This window comes from Rhineura floridana, chromosome 15, assembly GCF_030035675.1.
Source record: "Rhineura floridana isolate rRhiFlo1 chromosome 15, rRhiFlo1.hap2, whole genome shotgun sequence".
Taxonomy (NCBI): domain Eukaryota; kingdom Metazoa; phylum Chordata; class Lepidosauria; order Squamata; family Rhineuridae; genus Rhineura; species Rhineura floridana.
This window is the reverse complement of record NC_084494.1, coordinates 23,974,691-23,996,354: the sequence shown is the minus strand read 5'-3', so window position 1 is coordinate 23,996,354 and position 21,664 is coordinate 23,974,691. Positions and strand designations below refer to the sequence as shown.

The 21,664-nt window shown below is 43.9% G+C and overlaps 2 protein-coding genes across 6 annotated transcripts in view; one reads left to right on the top strand and one right to left on the bottom strand.

The window, feature by feature from the left end:
* Positions 1 to 8,895, top strand: part of EYA3 (EYA transcriptional coactivator and phosphatase 3) — a 95,387-nt gene extending 86,492 nt beyond the window's left edge. For all 4 annotated transcript variants that reach the window (XM_061597665.1, XM_061597664.1, XM_061597666.1 and 1 more), the window contains 4 exons: positions 1,319 to 1,433; positions 3,396 to 3,517; positions 5,242 to 5,342; positions 5,959 to 8,895. In XM_061597665.1, the coding sequence (XP_061453649.1) occupies positions 1,319 to 1,433; positions 3,396 to 3,517; positions 5,242 to 5,342; positions 5,959 to 6,039 (419 nt within the window). In that variant the 3' untranslated portion in view covers positions 6,040 to 8,895. The remainder of the gene's footprint in view (positions 1 to 1,318; positions 1,434 to 3,395; positions 3,518 to 5,241; positions 5,343 to 5,958) is intronic.
* Positions 8,896 to 12,474: 3,579 nt separating this feature from the next.
* On the bottom strand, positions 12,475 to 21,342 carry XKR8 (XK related 8). Of its 2 annotated transcripts, none has more exons than XM_061596628.1 (3): positions 20,840 to 21,342; positions 15,979 to 16,175; positions 12,475 to 14,349 (listed from the first exon to the last, which is right to left on the bottom strand). In XM_061596628.1, the coding sequence occupies exons 1-3, from the start codon at positions 20,914 to 20,916 to the stop codon at positions 13,604 to 13,606; spliced, it is 1,020 nt and encodes a 339-aa protein (XP_061452612.1). In that variant the 5' UTR covers positions 20,917 to 21,342; the 3' UTR covers positions 12,475 to 13,603. The 2 variants fall into 2 exon arrangements, with proteins under 2 accessions (XP_061452612.1, XP_061452611.1); XM_061596627.1 differs by lacking the exon at positions 20,840 to 21,342 and adding an exon at positions 18,528 to 19,587.
* Positions 21,343 to 21,664: the final 322 nt, after the last annotated feature.

Below are 21,664 nucleotides of genomic sequence, written 5' to 3'. Positions count from 1 at the left end.
GGAGTTGTTCCTTTTTTCCTGTCTTTTAAGACCATGCCAGTATTGTAGTAACTGGCCTGGCTCACATATATTGCTAAGCCATGGTTTAGCATTATGAGGACAAGCCACAGCAAGCCTCAGGTTGGCATCCTTCTCCAGTGCTTCTGCTTTTGATTAACTACAGTTTAGTGTGTCATCCATACATCAAACTGTGATTAATCTTAACTATGGTTTGTTAAAATAGGCCAGTCTTTTAAACTATGGTTTGAAGTTGGCTTCTTTAAACAAACCATAGTTGATTAACCACCATTTGTTAGGCTTGGATAACATAGGAAGCTGTGGTTGATCTAAAACATCAGTGAAAGCTTCTAAACTTCTTGCAACAGCTTATCCGCCTAATGCTAAACTATGGTTTAGCATTATGTCCAAACAAGATAAACTGTCTTAAAATGTTCACATCTGAATTGCCTGGGACTGAAAGACACATTGAAAGCAAGAGAGAGAACTAATCCATGTGTGTGAAGTGTCCAGTATTGTCAAGAAAGTGCATAGTTCCATGTGGATGAAATGCCTGCAGAAGGCTTACCTTTAAACAGATTACAGTAGGGCCCCGCTTATACGGCGGGTTCCGTTCCGGACCCCTGCTGTAAAGCAGAAATTGCCGTAAGGCGGAACCCCATTGACTTTAATGGGGTGCGTTGCGCGAAAATGCCGCAAAAATGCCACAAAAGCGGCTTTTAAAGAGGGGAGGAAAGCTGCTGCATTAGCGGAACACCAGGAAACAGAACGCTGGGAAGTGGGGCCCTACTGTACTCAGAGCTCTTTTGCCTTTTCACAATAGGTTATTTGTAACTGTATTTTCATATAAATGTATTTGTGAGAGGCCAATGAAAAAAGGAGTTCTGTTAGTGCAGAGGAAGACTGTTTTTGTGCACTGTAGGATGTTTAATATTGAATCTTTTATATGTAACTATTTGCAAACCATCTTGAGTGCCATACTGCAGAAAGGCTGCTTAGAAATTCTAAAGAGAAAAAATGATGGGAAAAAATGTTCTGCCTGACATTTTCATAATGTTGTTTCCAGATTGGAGTCATTTCCCATTAAGTAAATGCAGAAATCACAAAGCTGGACCCTTGCTCATCTTGTGCCAATAACTTAGGGTTGTATCCAATGTTAGTGCTACTCAGAGGAGGCCCATTGAAATTAACTTACATAGCGTAGGTCCATTAATTTCAATGAATCTGCTCTGAGTAGCACTCAGTTGGATGCGACTCATTACTTGGTAAAATTATGTGTTTGCTTGCTGACAAATATAATTGGTCTATGTACGTTTTGTAGCCCTTCTCAGCCCAGAGAAGAAGGAGGTTTTGCAGAGATTAAGGGAAGACATAGAAATGTTAACAGATTCCTGGTTGGGAACAGCATTGAAGTCCCTGCTGCTCATTCAGTCAAGGTATGGAGATGACAGGCTACACTATCAACTGCTACATTGACATCTCTAGTACAAAAGGGTGCTCTTACCCTTTTTTACAGATTTCACAGAGTACTTTCAGGGGTGTGAACTATGATACATCTCACATACACTGTTGTGTAGACACTTCTTGTCTGAATTGTGTTGTGCCACATGTCAGTGAAGAACCTTCTACCTTGGTATCCAAGCACACTGCAACATCTGCTTGTCCTCCTATTAAAGACTTAAAGGCAGGGTGGCGAGGAGAAATGAGACAATCCACATCCCATTTAAATTAGCATGAAAGATGTGTTGGTCTGATTAGATTATTTATTATTGATTGTAATACAAGCCACTTGCAACTTAGGCTCCAAATATCTGAAAGACTGCCTCCTCCCCTACAGACCCTCTCGGGTGCTAAGGTCAGCAGAGGGAGCCCTCTTGATAGTTCCACCACCCTCCGAAGTTCAAGGCAGGGGGTGGCCTGGGAGAAGGCTTTCTCTATGGAGGCCTCTGAGTTGTGGACTTTCCTCCTCACAGAGGTGTGTCTGACACCTTCACTGTAACAGCATTATTGTTTGCTAAAAAATGAAAATGGACTGCCTTCAAGTCGATTCCAACTTCTGGTGACCCTGTGAATAGGGTTTTCATGGTAAGTGGTATTCAGATGTGGTTTACCACTGCCTTCCTCTGAAGATGCACCTTTTCACCCTGGCTTTTGACACTTGGAATGTATATTTTTTTGGACCTTCTCTAGTTGTGAATGTAATTGGTTTTAAACTGTTTTTAATAATGTGTTGTTGTGACTCACCAAGGGCCTTAGGGTGAAGTGCGGGTAATAAATTTAATTTTTGTTATTGTTGTTATTTACATGCTGAAGTGGGGCGGAGGTGTTACACTAGCTTCCTGACAGGTGGATCATTGTTGCTTACTGGGAAGAGGGGCAGGTGGAGGGGAGGTCGACACATAGCAAATACACATGCAGGAGCACCATATTGGACCTTCCAGTTTATTTGCACTGTGCTGACCTCCCTGACACCTTGCTCTCCCTCCCCAGTAAGCAACAGCAACCCACCTACTGGGAAAGTAGCATAGTGACTCCGCCTCTCCAGACAAGCCAGTTCTGATTACATGTTTAATAATGTAATCTTCTGGTACCCTTTGCCAGTTGCCCCTGATACCAGAAGTGAAGCAGGTAGCCACCAGGGAGGGCATTTTCAGCTGTGCTCCCTGTATGGAGGTCCTGTCCAAGGAGGCTTGACTGGTGCTGTCTTTTGTTATCATTCAGGTGCCAGATAAAGACTTTCTTGTTTTTGACATAGAACTCTGCATTCTGCTGTTTTGCTATAGTTTGAATATATGTTCACTTTTTATTGAATTTTTATATAATTGCCCTAAAATCAACTGATATAGGGTGATACTGTATGTACAATTTTTTTAAAAAAATACATAAATATATATAAATAAAACTCTGTGTGTGGGCAGCAAAAAAAAGAGGTGCCACCGGTGAGCACTGTTGTGTGTGGAGGGGGGGAGGGATAGATCTGTAGTGCATTACTAGGCAGGCTCTGTGTAATTAATTTGCTGTTCATATTAGCACCTTTCGAAAAGTGGAAGCCGAGACCACTCTTAGGACAGAACAATCACAAACAGTAGCCCTGTGTCAAATTCCATGTTCCTCCTCTGTAAGATGGAGTTCAACTTGGTTTGTATCCTAGCTGTGCTGGCTGGGGCTTATGGGAGCTGTAGTCCAAAGCATCTGGAGGGCACAAAGTGGAGAATAATATTCTTTGGCACAAAGAATACCAAATAGTGAATAAAAGGGAAGGATCCAAACTAAGCTTCCTACAATTTCTTCTTCTTTCCATCAGTGCTTGTAAAAATGTGATCTGCAGCATCCCAGCTTTTTTCAAGCATGCATAAACAAGCTCCTCTCCCTGACCAGTTTCTCTTGTTACCCTCTAGAAAGAATTGTGTGAATGTTCTGATAACGACTACTCAGCTGGTGCCAGCTCTGGCTAAGGTCCTGCTGTATGGACTAGGTGAAGTGTTCCCAATTGAAAATATTTATAGTGCAACAAAAATAGGTAGGTGGTGACACCAAATTCCAACTCTTTTTGGCCGTTAACCTGGATGGTGTTAGGGAGTCGACCCTTGAGTGCAACTTGGGTGTGGAAAGAAGGGAAGACTTCAGCTTGTCAAACCAACCACTGCAGCATCTGTTCCACCTTCTGCAGGGCTCCTCAAAGGCTTATGTTGCCTCAAAGCCTTTTGGAGCAACAACTGTGATTCAGAGGTACTGCTCAATAAATTGTTGCAGTCTTTATAGTCCATTTAGTATTCCTCCTGCCAGATGCATAGTTTTATTTATTTATTACTGATTATTATTTATACTTTTTAGATGCCTCTTAAACAAGTTCCCTAAGCTTGATCAATCTGCAAGAGGTATGCAGTAGCAGCAGCAGTAGTAGTATTGGCATTTTTATCCTACTCTTCAGCCAAAAAAAGGCTCCCAGAGTGGCTTGCAAATCCCTGCCCTCAAGCTCACAATCTAAAAAGACACAAACAAAAGGAACTGGGAGGGGTAGGGAAAAAATCAAGCTCAGTCACTGAGTACAGAGATCTTGTAGTGAGCAGCAGGAAAAAATTGGAGAGGAGCCAAAAGCTGAAAGACTTTGGCAGAATCTTTGGAGTCTCATCTCTCCCTCTGCTATAGCCTGATGGAGTGGCTGCTGTAGATGGCACCATATGATGGCCCTTGATCCACACTGTCACAGTCTGTGTTGAAGAGCATGCTCTTTAAAAATGCTTTGCCTTTAGCTGCCCAAGCTGCAATTTTCCCCAGCCGTTTCCCAACCCACAGCTTTTGCCAGAGGTGGTAGTGGTTGTCATGTGATGATGATTTTAATTGTTCAGTTGATGAGATCAATTGATATTTTTTAAAAAAAATACTTTGATCTTTTTTTTATTTAATTTCATTTGATCTTATTTAATCTTTTTTTTTTAAAAAAACCCTTTTAATAGGAAGCCCTAGTTAATCAGTTAGAAGAGTTTAATGTGTTATTTGCAATACAAGTACTTACAACTGGAACCTCATGGTGGAGTATGGTTATGCAGAGAGAGAAGGCTTAGGACAAGCAGCAGGCCTATAGTGCTGGGGTCAAGGCTTGCTCCAGATTTGAGAGATCTCTGGGCAAAGTAATGGACCCCCTCCTCTCTAGATGGGCCCTGATGGGCTAACTTATCAGTGGTGGCAGGCAGAGCAGCAGCTAAAGCTTTACAGATGGCTGGGGGCTACATTCCACCAGCTTTTGCAGGTGCTCCTGTTTACACAGGCATTCCCTTGACCTCTCAACCTGTTTAAATTTCTGCGTTGTTTAATGGGATAATTTTATGCATATTTTAATGATGGAAGTTTATATTTTATATTTTGAAGTTTTAAGGAGATTGTTTTACTGTGTGTTTTAGTTATGGATGTTTATATTTTAATGTCCTTGTAATTGGCCTTTATACTATGTAAACCTTTTAGAAACCTCTGTTAGCATTAAGTGGTTTATTAATGAATAAATCAGAACAATAATTGTCATTTCCTACAATACCCCAGACTGATGCTATATTGGGGGGAGAAAATTAAAATGGCAGCTAGATCCATCTGCCTAGTGCTACTTGGAGCATAAGGCCAGATATTTTTTTTAAACGGGCCCAGGGAAAGAGTAGCTGCCCACACATGCCAGGTGCTGACACCAGCCCTACTGGGGCCTGTAATATTCCTTCGATCATAAATCACAAGTGTGTGTCTGTGTCTTCACAGGTAAAGAAAGCTGTTTTGAAAGGATTATCTCTCGATTTGGGAAGAAGGTGACATACGTGGTGATTGGAGATGGGCGTGATGAAGAGATGGCAGCCAAACAGGTGACTGTTGGCTACATTTGTCTTGCAGCACCCTTCTTGAGGAGTCCTGGGTCACTTTTATACCCCAGTATAATCCATTGCCTCCCTTCCTGTTGCTGCTGGCTGTTGGTCCTGCCAAATCTTTGGAACCTCTTTGTCTCCGAGGCAACACGGCCATAGTGTCCTTGGGTGTCCTTTGTCATCTTTTGCACGCGTTGGCTTTCTTCATGTGTCAGAGATTGCCTGGAGCGTCCCCAGATGACCCAGCATATCTGAATGGAGATCTGCCTTCTGAAGAATGCATCTGCAGATCTGTGGTCAAAAGGGCCTTTAATGTGCTCCTTGTGGAAAGCCTCACAGTAGACAGCTGTGCCCTATGTTCAGTGGGATGGCCTAGGAGTGCATTGGCACCTGCTGTCAAAGGCACACGCCTGTATCTTAAAATAGCATCCTGGCTGCTTGCCTGTTAACCTTCCCCTTCCTTGCTGGCTCATTTTTCATTTTGTCATAGAAAGGCCAGCATCACCCAACACCCACCCTCTGCAGTATACACACTTCCATTCACACTGCACGAGGGCAGCATCGAGCTGTTTATCTGCGCATTTTGTTGACATCCGTTACTTCTCTTGTTTTGCAGCACAACATGCCCTTTTGGAGAATCACAAATCACGCTGATCTGGTGTCCCTCCATCAGGCCCTTGAACTGGACTTTCTGTGAGGAACTGAGCAAAAGGCAGTTCGGTATAGCTCCCAACAGCCCCCTCGTGGCTTAAAACATGAGCCTGCTTGGGGACTTCCTTTTTCATCCAGACAAAGCAATGTAGCTAACAGAAATGTACAGTAGGAGGCACCACACACCGTTGCTTTTCCCAGGAGAGCCGCCGAAGAAGCCTGTAACCCTTGTCTGCATTTTGGCAAAGAGGAATTTTGGGGACTGAGTAGAGCATCCTGGATAGGAATCTCCAGCAGTACAGACCTAACTCACTGTGCAGCTCTTGGTGGTATTATATTATGTTTTAAAAAAAGAAAAGAAAAAAGCAGTCAAATTTTTTGTAGAGTACTTTGTCACCACCAGGTGTTTCAAAAGGAAGTGAACTGATTGTTTATTTTTTTACAGAAAGGGGTCCAGAAATGTTTCCCTTCTTGCAAAGCCAGAAAAGGCTATGGATTTTCATGGAAAGATCACAAAATAATTATGTGTTGAGAGGATGGGGGAACTTTCCCTCTTGGTATGTCCTGTGGTACTGAATTATAGCCAGGCATGCCCTCAATCTCTGATACCAAGAAGGGAAGGTTGGGTTCAGTTTCTCATAAGAGTTTTTGTCTCTAGCGTACAGTGAGTTCTCCACTTAGCTAGCAATCTCAAGCGTGCCACAGCAGCAGGACATTTAGATGCAGGTTCTGCCAGATTATCAGAGTAATGGAAGCAGAAAGTGAAACACCATTTCATCCCTCTGTTCACCTGCTGACTTGCATAAGTAGAAGCAGGATTTCTTAAGAAGCAACATGACACTAACAGAGCTGTCCAACCAGCAGAGGAAATCCACTTAGAAAAACACCTGCTTTCCATTTACAGGTATTTTGTGTGATCTACCAACTTCTCAAGCAAGATTCCAGCTCGGCACTACGTGTAGCCTTATTTTTTTGCCTTAGTCACCCTGCCTCTTTGCAATCTTTTGGGTGGCGGTGGGAGGGGAAGAGTTGGGCAGAATGGGGCAGCTGCAGCCCTGAGTCTCCTCTCGAATCCAGGATAGGATTTAGTAGCCACAGTGTCGGGTTAAAACACTGGCTTAGCGAACGGGAAGTAGCGACACCTGCACTCACTTGCAGAACAGGAAACATAAAGTACAGGAATGGAAACCCCCTCAGTTTCAAACAGAGCCTCCAGGAGTTTATTAATTTGAGATATTTATACACCACTTAATATTCTGAATTTCTAAGTGGTTTGCTGAAACAAGACCAAGTTCATTACTTTCTGACTTGGACAGGTGCAGATACATTTATGCATTAGTCCCAGCTGAAGACTGCCATCTCCCAAGAAATGTCTCTATTGCATTTGGTACCATACAGTACCCTCCTGCTGATCATGCACTGGATAGTCTTTGTCTGCATACTCCCTAAATAGTAAAGCAGGCACCATCAGGACTCATAGCACCATTTCATACCAATAGGTGGAGAAGTGATTCTTGCTAGGCAGGCAGCATTGTGATTTCTTTCCCTGCAGAAACATAGTATATACTAGAGGGGTAGTTTCTGAAGAGAAGAATGTGCACCATAGAGGAAGCTGCACAGGAAGCCAGAAGTTGCTTTGTTTCCTGACATTTAGCCACTCAGCTTCTCTTACAAGCTTACAGAAGGCAATATAGTAGAATTTTATGGAATGAAAATACATTCCTTCCCTCTCCCCCAACAATCAGGGAAGCTCTGTGTCTCTCAAATAGAACAGAAAACTCTGTTCTTATCATTCCAACTTCCTTTGTTCACTCCTTTGCAAAGGCTAGAAAGGTCATTCGCTGGGCAGCTAAGAGTTACCTCCTACCAAATCTGTGGTCTGTGCTTCACTTTGGAATCAACTCTGTGCCTTAATTTCCACCCAACTATTGGATGTCAGCAGCTGTGTAGAGGAATTTCCCCCCCATCAAGATTAATCTTGGTTTTTTAAAAAATGCTCACAGTAATTATAGCAGGTAGGGATGTGTTGAGCCACCAGGAAATTGATAAACATTGCCCTGAGTTTTGTTTGACTTGGTGAAACCATTTCAGAATCCTTCAAGATTTAAGAAAACCTTTGGCTGCTGTGTGTGAAGCTTGGGGGGGGCATCCAGTGGTGGCTGGCGGCTCCATGTCAGTGGGGCAGTGGAATCCACTCCAGGTTTTAGTCTGAACTTTCAAAGAGCTGTCCAAGGTGTTTCCTTGGACAACTCCTTGAAAGTTTAGACTAAAATCTGGAGCGGTTTCTACTGCCCCACTGACATGGATCACCAGCCTCCGCTGTTGGCATCAGCTATCAATATTTATATAGTGTCCCCTTCAATGTATGTGAATTTATTTTTTCCTAACCCACTCAGGTGATGGTACATGTTCTGTGTTAACATTAATAAAGATTGTCCTGGCTCTTGTGTCATTGAACTCACTGGCTGTGTTTCTCTTGGGCCTTCTTAAAGAATTTAGAAACTGGTGTGTGGTTTTGTTTTTGCTTCCTACTCTTTCAGTTCTTTCCCATTGGTTAACATTCAAGCATCAGTTCCATTCTAATGCAAAGCTGGACAGTCAAGGCTCTCTGCATCCCTTATGTCTGTATAACGAGTGGGAGAGTCTTGTGTCCTCAGCTCCAACTTGGTCTGTGTTTCCATTGCAGTCTGAATAATCGAAATCCTATCAAGCACCACAGGCAGAGGCTGCAATCAAGGCAACTGCATGTGCTGGTGTAGATTAGAAATGCTGATTCACCCTCAGGGTCTTGCAGGTGTCCAGAACTGGCATCAGCTGTACTTACAATTGTGATTAGAGGGTATTAACAGCTATAGATTTCGTCAAACATCATGTTCTGTGTAGTGGGAACTGTCCTGTGAACTGGAAAAATAAAATCTTTATTTTCTATTAAAAAACAAACGCATGTTATTCTTTTCCTCCTTCCTGAAAACTCAGTCCTGAACCACCCTGAGTGCTAGGATGTGCAAACTCAAATGTATTCACTTTACACCCTACAGGGAAGCTGGAAGCCTCATTGAACATAACCACCCAGCTCATATATCCATTTTATTGCTTCTGTTATTTTTAACATCAGGGGTGGTTAACCCATAGGCCCAAGAGTGGCCTCCCAAAATTTGTCATTTTTAAAAAGCTTTGTTACAAGTGTGTACGTTATGTGTGTACACACACACACACTGTGGATCCTCTGCCATGATGCTAAATAGCACCCTCCCTAGGCCCACTAAACATTTTCCATTTGATTTTTTAAAATTAATTTTTACTGACTGCTCCCAAAAAACCCCTCCTGTTGTGATACTAGGATGCCACAAGTCCTCCCCTTTTAAAAAAAATTAAATCTTTTTTTTTACTGACAGCTCCCATGGGCACCCCAGTGTGACACCAAAAGGTTGTTTGTGGCCTCCTGAAATATGACCATTAAAGAAAAAAATCTGACCACTCCTGCAGGTCCCCTGCTGTGATTCTGTGCTGCCAAAAGATTTTTGTGACCCCCATTGTCCTTTAAAAAAAGACCTGCCACATCCACTTTTGACATCTGGCCCCCAAGAGGGTTGACTATGGGTCACTGTGGTCCTCAGTTTGGAAAAGGTTAGCCACTCTGTATTGCTTTTAGCCTGTCCTGCCTGCAGTTTGCTCAGGTAAGTATACATCATAGATGAGTAACCTGTGGCCCTCCAGATGTTGTTGAACTACTCCTATCATCCTGGGGCTGATGGGAGTTGGAATCCAATTGCAACATCTGAAGGGCCACAGGTTACCCATCCCTGCCTATCACAAACCCTGGTGTGGTGTGGCCCTTGTCACAGGCACAGGCTCTGGGTAGTTTTTAATGCAAGGCCCAACCAGAAGAAACCCTGTCAGTCAGAGCCTTTGGGTCAGAGCTTTTATTTGCTGGAACCCAGATAGTCTCTGCTGGAGACACTACATTGACTTGTGAGCCCAAAAGGAGCTGCCAACAATATGGCATGGGGGGGGGGAAGCTGAGTTTCCTTTTTCTGTGCCAAATATGAAGCACTAAAGGCCTTCAGTGGTGTTCCTTGTTCAAAAAATGAGGAACTCCCAGTTCTGTCATTTGAGAGCCTCTGCTAAGCCCTTTCGACAAAGTTGGCATTGCATAGTGAGTGGTTGGTCCAATCCAGCACTTCTCCCCACCTCAAAAATACTAACAAGGGCAGTGGTCAAAACACTGGTTGAAGTGCAGTGGGCAGCAACTGAGAGGTCAACAAAAGAAAAGTCAACAAAAGTCACATCTATTTTTGTTCCCAAATAAAAAATGGTCAGGTTAAGCATGCTTAGTTAAACACGTGACTAATAGGAAGGGTAGTCTGGCCCTTAAGTGTGCCAGTAGATAGGAGCTCTGTCCAAGGCTCGTAGTATCCTACCAAGCTTTCCTCTGGTTGCCTGGCCCTTGTGTTAACTATTTGTTTATTTGTTAAATTGGTGTCCCACCTTCCACCAAATAGTGATCAAGGTGCCAACAGCAATAAATTAAATCCAATAGAACAGAACAGAATAGAAAGGATAAGCGACTCAAAGCAGAGGCCTGTATTTTGCACAGTTCAATCATGGGCTACCTTTTGCTGGCTGAATTGAAACAAATGGTTTTTTTTAATAATGACACATCCAAGAACCTATTGGAGCTGATGAGGACCTCAAAAACTCGTCTGCCTAAGCACTAGCCCACAGGGAAATGGTCAAGTTCTTTCTTGGACATAATTCAGCTCCATCTGTGTTTGTTTTCTGCAGTGACCCTTGTGGTCAAGTCCTGCTTGTGATTTCCCACAGGCATCTCAGGTTGGCCACTGTAAGAATAGAACACTGGACTAAATAGGCCTTTGGCCTAATCCTGCAGGGCTCTTATGTTCTTATCACCTCCTGTTGATTTGTACATTAACCGTCAATAACACTGATGCATGTTCCAGAATTGCCTATTACATCACAATGAGGTTGAGTTGAAAAGTTGGGGTAAAAAAGGCAGAAATCCTATTGAAGTGCTTCTTCCTTTTTTTGGAAACCATTTCCTATCAAAGAAACACGCAACAAGGGCCTCTTTGGGGTGCAATGTCAACAAAGCTCTGTATATGGACAGTGTGAAGCACAAACTATGGATCCTACATTGGGAAGATTCCTCCTCCTCTGGTGCCTGCCATCTGTGGCAGCTTCACAGCAGTGAGACTCATGTCCTGCTTGCAGCCTAACCATAGGCATCGGATGGGCCACTGTGAAAACAGAATGCTGGTGTAGATAGAACAGCCTTTGGTCTAATGCAGCAGAAATCTTCTGATATTCTTATGTCAGGAAGACCCCAAGTTCTAGTGTTCTCTGAGGGAGAAAATATCTCTTTGCACTCCCCCCACATACTATACTCACTAATAGCAAAATCATTCTGCAAATGCGGCTCTAAAATCAGTGCTATCCACGCATAAAGAAGTTCAATGGGGTTGGGTGGGCCATTGTTAGGCAAGCAAGGATTTAATCAGAAGCTGGTTCCTTGCTCATTTACACAAGCAATTTAAGGCACATCATATAGGGCCTTAATATACTGTGACTGAAAGATGAGAGAATGAAAGGGATGAGAAACATTTTGTTGGAGCATCCACTACCAATCATCCCTTGGAGTAATCTCTGACAGCTACCCAGAGACTAGGGAGGGTGAATGGAAATGGGCTGCCTTCAAGTCGATCCCGACTTATGGAGACCCTATGAATAGGGTTTTCATGGTAAGCGGTATTCAGAGGGTGTTTACCATTGCCTCCCTCTGAGGCCGAGAGGCAGTGACTGGCCCAAGGTCACCCAGTGATCATGGTCACGGCTGTGTGGGGATTCGAACCCTGGTCTCCCAGGTTGTAGTCCAGCACCTTAACCACTACACCACACTGGCTCTCATACTAGGGAGGGTAGGATGTCCATTTCAGTTCTCTCAGTTTCCCATTTTTCCGATCTTAAATCTGATTCTCCACATTTCTGCAGCAATTTGCAATTCATTTTTTTTAAAAAACAATCCTCATGAAAATTCTCCAGCATTTTAGTAAGGATTTCTCCTAATAAACACGTTTCCAAGCAATTTCCAAGCAATAAATGCATTACATTTTTGTACATTAATTTCACTAATATATTCCTTTTGTGCATGTTAATGCTAATAGATGCATTTTTTGCTAACTTTGCTTAGTTGAAGAACTGCATCACAAAATTTGAATAGGTGCAAATCTAGAAGGATGACTGTGTTTCAGGTCCCACGTTGTTTCAGAAAGTGGTGATTTGATAAACTTGGCTTTAAATGCAAACTGAATTGAATTTCTCCCCATCCCTACCAGGAACCAAGGAAGGCACAAGCATACCAAAACTGTGGTTAATGGAAACACTTCCAGTCCAGTCAAAGTAGTGCACTCTGGAATCACCTCAGGGCTTATCATGTGTAAGTTCTGATAAAACAACAGACCTGAACAGTAATCGAAGCGCTTTATTCTGTCTAAACAACTTCATAAATGCCAATAAGTTAACACTCTATCTTTAAACAGAAGGCCAAACTCGATAGCCTTATTCGTATGTTGCTCGTATGTAGGGCACTCAGGTGGTGAAGTAGGAATGGGGCCATGCTGCTGCCCTTGCCCCTGATGCCACACCCCCAGGCTAGCCCCACCCCTCGGTTCATGAATATCAGCAAAGGAACCCCCTACACATGAGTAAGGATTCATGCACAAGGGTTCCTTTGCATAACATTGGTGCTTATTGATGGCACATCAGGGGTGGGGCCACTCTGGAGTTAGAATGCTGAGGGTGGGGCCAGCAGCACAGCTCTGCTGCAGTTTCACCACCTGAGTGCCCCACATGCAGAGCTTGGAAAAGTTACTTTTTTGAACTACAACTCCCATCAGCCCAATCCAGTGGCCATGCTGGCTGGGGCTGATGGGAGTTGTAGTTAAAAAAAAGTAACTTTTCCAAGCTGTCCACATGCAAGCGAAGAACGCTAAAGTTATGCAGCCAATGTGCATCCACTTTTTAAACATGAAAAACAGTTGCAGGAGGCTGTGAGTCAAGAGAAGGCAGACAGAGAGGGGGTTTCAGTGGCATGATACCCATATCCTCTCCTCTACAAGCAACAAAGCAGATGGGGATTAAGTTTGAGAAGAAAAATAGCTGGCAAGGAAAGAATTCAGCAGTCTCTTTCCCTCTCCCTCTCCCAGACTATTTGCTGTTCCTCCACTCAGACTTCCAGCCTCTGACAGCTGCTTTTCGTTTAGAAAAGAATGGAGGCTGTTAATGCGCCTGATAAATAAAAGTTGGTTTGCGCTTGAGCTCCTTAGATTTTTTTAAAAAACACCAACAGCTTGACAATTTGAACTGATATACATTACTGTAATAACATTGTGTTTCAAATTTAGCTACATGAAGTTAGGTTGGGGGTAGAAGGGGACATAAATGTTCAGGGAAAGGGGACAGGGCTGTTCACGGAATAGGCTCTTGAAGAACAGGTCATTTAGCCACACACAGCTGGCATCAAGGCAACGGCTTCATTGAGCCTAAGGGCCAAAAACACTCAGTGGAACAATCACAAAAGTTAGAAGAGAGGGTCACAGATTAATGTCTCCAAGATTCCCATTTCCTTGGTGCTGTACTTCCCATGAAGGAGTGTCAGCAAAGAAGCTTTGCGCAAGTTTGCAAGTCCGATGGTTGATGTGTCTTTCTATAACTAGTTGCCGGAAAGCGACAACACCTTTGCCTGCCAGCTCTCTGTTGTCCACTTCATCATAAGCAATCGGGGTTAAAGTCTGCCGAGTGGGGTGAAAATATTTGTAGTAGACACTTCTCCAAAGGATCCCAAGTATGTAACAGGGTAGGGCTGCACAGAGCGCGTGCATCACATGGGTGTCACTGTTCAAGGGAGCATTGTTCCAGAGCCATGAGACAGCCAGGAGGACACTGTCCACCAACAGGAAGGTGTGGTAGATGACTGAGCGGTGGCACGTCTTCCCCTCAGCCACGTTGAACCAGGAGAAGTAGAGAATGACAGCCACCACGGCCCGGTAAAGCCACTCAGAGATGGCATGTTCCATGAAGTCTGTGCCTTGCAAGGTGACCCAGAGAAGCATGGCACCCCAGACTCCCAGGAAATGAAAGAAAATGTAGCTTGGGAAGACCACAGCGAAGAGAGCCAGGCACAGGATGCGGGGGCACACCAACAGGAAGTTCCACAGGAAGTAGAGGGCAGAGGAGCAGAGGCCTAGCTTGTGTTTCTCCTGCAGGAAGCTGCGCAGGGACTGGTGATAATCCAAGAGGGCCCAGGTGATACATAGGAAAGATGTGCAAATCCCAAGCACTGAAATGAGAGAAGGGAAGAGAGGGCAATCGGCACACAGAACGTGAGGAAGAGACCAATCACACTACACAATCACAGATATTGGTACTACAAGGTAGAAAAATTCAGTCTCCTGACATTCTCAGGTTGCATGTAAAAAACAAATACATGATTCTAGGCCTTAAGACTACAAAATATATTTGTGGGCAATGTCTGTTGAAATCTTAGAAATGGAATGAGAGGGTGTACAGATGTGGCTTCCATAACTTTCTGTGGTGAATTGGAACAGATTTTAGTGCCCTGCATGTACATGTGTGTTCTTGGGACTAAGAGCTATTGTAGTGTCCTGGACCTCACTGTAGGAAGTTGGGCCAGTTAGTCTTTCTCAGTCTAACCTACCTCACAGGGATGTGGTGAGAATTTTTTTTAAAAGGGCGGGAGAGAACTGCATATGCTACCCTGATCTTCTCGGAAGATAGACCATGGATTGTATCTCTTAGTTCACCTCAGAGCAGACCTCAGTTGAACACAAACCAGTATATAAAAAGCAGCAAAAATGTGATGAACAGACCTAGGTGTTATTTTTATTAATGTATGTGGTGTACACAGTCACACAGGGCCAGTCCTACCATGAGGCAGAGTGAAGCAGCTGCCTCAAGCAGCAGTGGGGCAATGGAGGCAAACAACCATTGTCTGGCTGGTCAATTGACCGTAATAAATCTAATGAAATGAAATGAAAAAACAACCATTGTTCCCTCTGTGTCTCCTAATTTAACCTGCCTTGCACCCTCTAAACTCCCCTCTTGCTCTCAAGTGTGGTGAAGGAAGCTGTACTGCCACCAGAAGTGAAGCTTTATTTGCCCATCCAAGTCACCTTCTCCATATGGAATCGGGGATGCCATCTTGCCCTTTGTCTCAAGAAGCAAAATATCTTGGGCTGGCCCTGGCAGAATTGTTTTGAGGCGAAAATTGTGGGGGGAATGTTTAGCTCCTTGGAATTAATTAATATACAATAGTCTGTTGCCCTTAGTGGACACCCTCCATTTTGTTTGTATTCTGTATATGAAATGGAAGAGAGGCCTATCTTGTCCTTCCCTTCAGGCAGTAAAATGTCTTGGGCCTGCCCTGTTCTTAGCCATGGTTTGAGATAGGCATCTGGTTGGCCACTGTGAGAACAGGAAACTGTAATAGGGCCACAGTCCCACCATACATTTATTCCACTTTAAATAACCGTAACTTCCCCCAAGGAATCCTGGGAAGAGTAGTTTATGAAGGGTACTGAAAGTTGTTAGAAGACCCCTATTCTCCTCACAGAGCTACAATTCCCAGAGTTCCCTGGGAAGAGGGATTGATCATTAAACCACTCTAGGAATTGTCGCTCTGTGAGGAGGAGTTTCCTAACAACTCTCAGTAGACTTCACAAATGACACTCCCCAGAATTCTTTGGGGGAAGCCATGACTATTTAAAGTGGAATAATAGTGGAATATAGGGTATGGATGTTAATGGGTCATTGGCCTGATCCAGCAGGCTCTTCTTGTGTTCAAATCTGATTTAATCTGAAATGAACTATGCAAGCAGTACCTCACAAGGAAACTTCTGGAAACAAACAACACAGCCCTCTCCCTGTGCCCCTTTGGCCAGACACTCACGCTGAAATATCTCAGTTTTGTTTGTGTGTAGGATAATGTAGAGAGCCAGGGTGAGCTGAGGGGCGCTTTCCAGGAAGGTCTCAAAGAGGCGCAATAAGCTGATGTCGTGTGACAGGAAAATGGCGTAACCCCGCTCTGCATCTTCTGCAGCCTTCAATCGGCAGACATGGAAGCCCACCCTCAGAACATGGAAACACCTGCGCAAAGGAAAGGCAACACAGTATTCTCAGAGGGGGTGCAAAGGCCAGCCAATATGGGGACAATGGAGTAGAATACTATGCTTAAGCCACATTCACACCATACATTTATTCCACTTTAAACAGTCATGGCTTCTCCCAAAGAATTCTGGGAGGTATCATTTGTGAAGGGTGCCGAGAGTTGTTAGGAGACCTCTATTCTCATCACAGAGCTACAATTGCCCCAGTGGTTTAACAGTCAGTCCCTGTTCTCACAGAACTCTGGGAATTGTGGCTCTGTGAGGGGAAGAGGGATCTCCTAACAACATCCAGCACCCTTCACAAACTACACTTGCCAGCATTCTTTTGACTGTTTAAAAACGGAATAATCATGGAATAAATGTATGGTGTGAATGTGGCCTTAGACTGGAGAGATCCAGCTCAAATCCCCACTAGCCCCCAAAGCGTACAGTAGGGTGATCTTGGGGTAGTCTCCCTTGCTTGCTCACTCAGCTCACCTACTTCACAAAGTTGTCGTGAAGATAAAAAACAGGAAAAGGGAAATATACGCCTCCCCCAAGCTCCCTGTGGGAAGGGTGGGTAATGGTTAGAGTGTTGAACTAGGACCAGGAACACCAGGGTTCGAATGCCCACTCAGCCATGAAGCTCACTGGATGACCTTGGGCCAATAACTGTCTCTCAGCCTAACCTACTTCACAGGGTTGTTTTGAGGATAAAACAGGGGGTGGAGAGCCACGTACATCACCTTGAGCTCCTTGGAGGAAAGGTGGGATATAAATGTAAGAAACAAATAAATAATAAAGGTCCCATCTGCACTATACATTTAAAGCAGTATTATACCACAATTCCCAGAGTTGTTTAGTAATCCATCCCTCAGGGAACTCTGGCAATTGTAGCTCTGTGAGGGGAACAGGGGTCTCATTTCAGCACCTTTAACAAACTATGGTTCCCAGGATGCTTTGAGGGAAGCCATGACTGTTTAAAATGGTATAACAGTACTTTAAATGTATGGTGCTGATGTGGCCTTTTGACACAAACATACACATCCATGTCCTATTCCTATACAGCTTTCTTTCTCTCCATCAAAATCTGAACAAGGGACACTACCACCCACCTCAGAGATGTCTCAGCTTTGCAACCTGCCACTGCCAACACCACCTGTTTTAAATGTGTACTGCAGATGGGCCCAAAATGTAATGTTGGATTGTGTATGTGGGATTGGGGGGGGATCTTATCCTATTTTTCTGGCAGCAAAATGTCTTGGGACATTTCTTAGCCATGGTTTCACCTGGAGGGAGTCTCTCTCACTGTCTGAGTTTGTTGTTACATGCCTTCAAGCCGATTATGACTTATGGCGACCCTATGATTCTTTTGGATATATTCATAGGGTTTTCACGGTAAGAGGTATTCAGCGGTCGTTTACCATTGCCTTCCTCTAAGCCTACAGCACCCAGTATTCCCAGGCAGTCTCCCATCCAAGTATTAACCAGGCCTGACCGTGCTTAGCTTACGAGATCAGACAAGATTGGGCGTCTTTAGGGTACCTGTCTCTGAATAGGGAGGGTCAATTGAACTTCAATGTATATAAAATGGGATTTTAGAATACTAGTTGAACTAAATGCTGTACATGTTCTATTAGGGAGGTCCAATCAGACTCAAAAGTCTACAGAAGCTGGAGCACGTGAGGAAGATAGCATCATATTCTAACAGTGACCACAAATCTCCAGCTACTAGTCCTAATGTAGTCAAAACACCACCACACACACACACAAGAGGGAGCTATTGGCAGGCTCAGGGGAACCTCTAGGTTTGCAAAAGTACAAAAATGAAACCTTTAGGGGGTAAAAATGCTCAAGGCCTTGATCCTCCAAATCAACTAAAATGAGAACTGAGCATAGAATGTTGGTTGACTGTTGAGGAGAAATGGGGGGGAGGGGGATGGAACGGAGTATCCTGAAGGAAGGTATGGCTGATTGTGTGGAACACAGAACAAGACACTCCATACTGCAATATTTTGTTGTGGGCCCTACTTGTCTATATTATATTTGCAGTAGTCTGATTAACAGGTACTCTAATTTCCCTGTTCCAAGAGATGGGGAAGATAAATTGCCCTTACATAGCCTAGTCTCTAGACTTGAGTTTGTACAGAACCCAATTGGTTTGACATCAGTAATCATTTTGTTGGGTTCCATAAATGAAACAGAACAAAATGAGTGAATCCTTGGAAAGCTGAGCTGGACGGCTTTGCTCTTAGAAATGTGGAACTCTTGTATCTTATTATGGAACCTCAGAGCAATTGCTTTCTGTCTGAATAGGTTAGAGCAAGGAACACAGCATCCCTAATGTCCTTACCTGTACAGGTAGCCAAGCTGTAGGAAGTGTAAGGCAACGAGGGTCCTGCCTGTGGGCAGCTGTTGCATTAGATCTTTGGGGTCACTCCAGTACCAGGCCAAGCTGAACAACTGTGTTGTCAGTGACGACAAGACCAACAGCCCCAGCACCAGTCCACCCCAGTGGTAGTGCCCGGCCTTCAAGTAACTGGCAGCTACCCACACGTCAGCGCCCAGGTCCACCAGAAACGCAACGGTGCCCAACAAGGCAAAGACCAGGTCCAGGAAACGGTAACGGGGAGGCCAAGGTGGGTTGCAGCTGGGACCACAACTAGACCATGCCATGGTTTGTGGGGAAACAGGGTTAAGGAGAGTCAGTGATCCCAGGGTCAGGGGATGAGAGGGCAGGAGTAAGTTCTCACTGCTGCTAGTTGCTAGTCACGTAGAAAAGCTGAGAAGGACCTCCTACCCTGATCGCATCAAAGTTTCCTGGAATCAAATGAGAACTCCTTAACTAAACCCTACCTCCCCCAAACTCCTCGATGAGATTCGTCCTTGCTGTTTAGGGATATCTCCTTATTTCGTATGCGCGGTCTCTCCTAGCCTTCTTTTGGGGACCCTCGTCCAGACAAGAGATCTTTCTAGAGAACCCCCCCCCCCAAAAAAATCCTTCAACTTCCTTGGGTTCTTCTGGATGAGTCTTTCTTTGCCACTATTCTGGCTTGCTCCGCCTCCTCAAGTTAGCCCACATGCCCCTAGTTCTCCGTCCTCGACTGCAGGAGTAAAAAAGGGATCCTTCCTTCCTCGACGACGGGAGGGGACTTTCTCTGAGGAGATTGCCAGCAGATCTCCATGGCATCATCGTCTCCCTTCCTCCCCCTCTCCTCGCCTTGTGTGCTCCAGCCCCGGTCAACCACAAACTTTTCCCGGCGGAGCGAGCGCCTCCCTTCCAAACTCCTACAGGCTTCTAAGCTCCGCTCGGGCCCAGCCCCGTTTTGGTCGGAGAGGACGCGGCTGACAAGCCAAAGAGCACGTCCTTCTCCCGCCCAGCGAGAGGGAAGGCCTTCCGTCTCGCCGGCCCCACGCGTCGTCCCGCCTTGAAAGAGACCAATCCCTCTTTTCCCCCTACTGGATCTGGTGCGATTGCCATTGAGAAATTGTGTTTGTTGTTGCCGCCGCCACCAGGCTAAAGTGTATAATATATGGAATGTTAAGAGTTGAGATTCCGTTATGTGAACAACATTTACGTTTCTTTTCTTTCTAAAAATACTTTTTATTGATTTTTTAATAAAAGCATACAAACCAAGCGGTGGTGTCATAACAGTGTAAAAAGGGGAAGAGAGACACAGCCATAGCAAAGAGAACACGCAAGTCCCTATACATAAATCATAAGTATCTAAACATGATGTTCAGCGTCTCTGAATCAGTCAGATAACTAGCTGGCGGGCAACTGGCGCATTCTTCGCTGTTGGTAAACAAAGGCCACCAGGATTCAATGAAAGTATCGAATTTAATCACTCCCCTGAGTAGCCTATTTTGCTGAGCCAATTTTTCCAACAAACCGAGATTCCAAACTTTCACCTACCACTCATTTAATGTAAACGGAGAGTTGTGGTTCCAGTGACAGGCAATTTCCAATTTTGCAGCCGATAGTACACAACCAGAGGCTTACATGTTAACTGTTGTGAATGTTCCGTGAAAAAGGGTAATAGAGGCAACTGCAGTGAAGGTAGGATAAAATGTGAAACGATGGCTGATGTTTAACATGTATTTCTTCATTTTTATTTCATAACATTTTTTATCAAAGGCTGCAGAAAGAATATTGGTTTATAAGATTACACTTTATAATTTAAATGAAATGGTAATGAAATAAACATCTTGAAATATTTTTAAATATACAAATAACGATTCAACATAGGGCAGCATACATATTCTATCCCTTCCTGTTCTATCATAACACCCCTGTGAGGCAGGCCAGGCTGAAAGATAAACATCTGTACATACATACAGACTCCTTATACATATATATGTACTGTACATCCTGTGAACAGCATACAACAAGGTCACCGAAATGGTTTGAGTCAGCATTCAAACCAAGATCAGTGGTGTGTCCTAGTCCAACCATTTAATTGCTAAAGCTGCTATGTTCAGAGGAAAAGCCCTTCCTTAGTCTTGTCTGGTTTGGAAACAGCTGGAGGCAAGAGCTTGTGTGGTAAAATGTCACAATTTGGCTTGGACTTTAAACGTAAAGTCTCAGTGACTAGATAAAAACAGGGTTTGGATTTTAAAATGTGCCAGTGGGAACTGCAACAAAATGTTGCAGTGTATTCTCACCTTGCAGGTATGCTTCTGTTGAGGGTTCCAGACCTAGCATGGCAGCCAGCCACGCCCTCCAAAATACTGCATTCCATCCCTCCTTTGTGACACTCAACAAACTGTGGTTACTGAGCATGCTCAATCCTCATTGTAAAGCTCCCCTTCAGTTTGTTTACTTTTATTTAAATTGCCATTTTGAAAACCTCAGAGTTCCCACAGACAAGCTGATACCTCCTTCTTGTTCCTCCATGGTTCGGTTTTGGCTTCATTTGTTTTTGCATTTACCACCTCCATCCACTGTTAGAGGGAGTATTTGTTTAAATATATATTCTATGTCACTTTTCATTTTACATGCTATGTCACGGTCTTCTATCACATATCCTATAACTCTTAGGACTAGGGAGTACACAGGTAAATTAAGAAATGGAAAGTAACCCCCAAAAGGTCTTCATCCTTTACTCAAAACTCTCAATACATTCCCCAGAAATAAGGCCATTGTTTGTTATACTTTATTTTCTTAGTTTTTGTTGACATTTCTCACTTGACTTGAAATGTTGACTTGAGAAATGTATATATTATACAACATGCATTGGACAAATGTTAATATGATAATTTTGCTATATAATACAGATATTGCTAAAAGAACAATACTATTTAGTTTTTGGAGATGTGCATTTTTTTCTTACATGCCCGCATTCCTTTTTGTGTTCTGACTACTCCCAGGTCAGGCTGAAAGCCTAGTGCTTTCTTCTGTTAGAGGTCAGCTGATTGTTGAGGTTTCAAAGCACTGCACTACACAGGGTGAAAATGGGTCACCTGACATCATTATGATATCAGGTGACT

Bases quoted from the DNA above. Each gene is read 5' to 3' on its own strand.
- XKR8 (XM_061596627.1), bottom strand. From the start codon at position 18,850: ATGGCATGGTCTAGTTGTGGTCCCAGCTGCAACCCACCTTGGCCTCCC. The intron at 16,176-18,527 runs GTAAGGACATTA...TCCTTTGCGCAG, and splicing joins CAGCTTGGCTACCTGTACAG to GTGTTTCCATGTTCTGAGGG. The intron at 14,350-15,978 runs GTGAGTGTCTGG...CTCTCATTTCAG, and splicing joins CAAAACTGAGATATTTCAGC to TGCTTGGGATTTGCACATCT.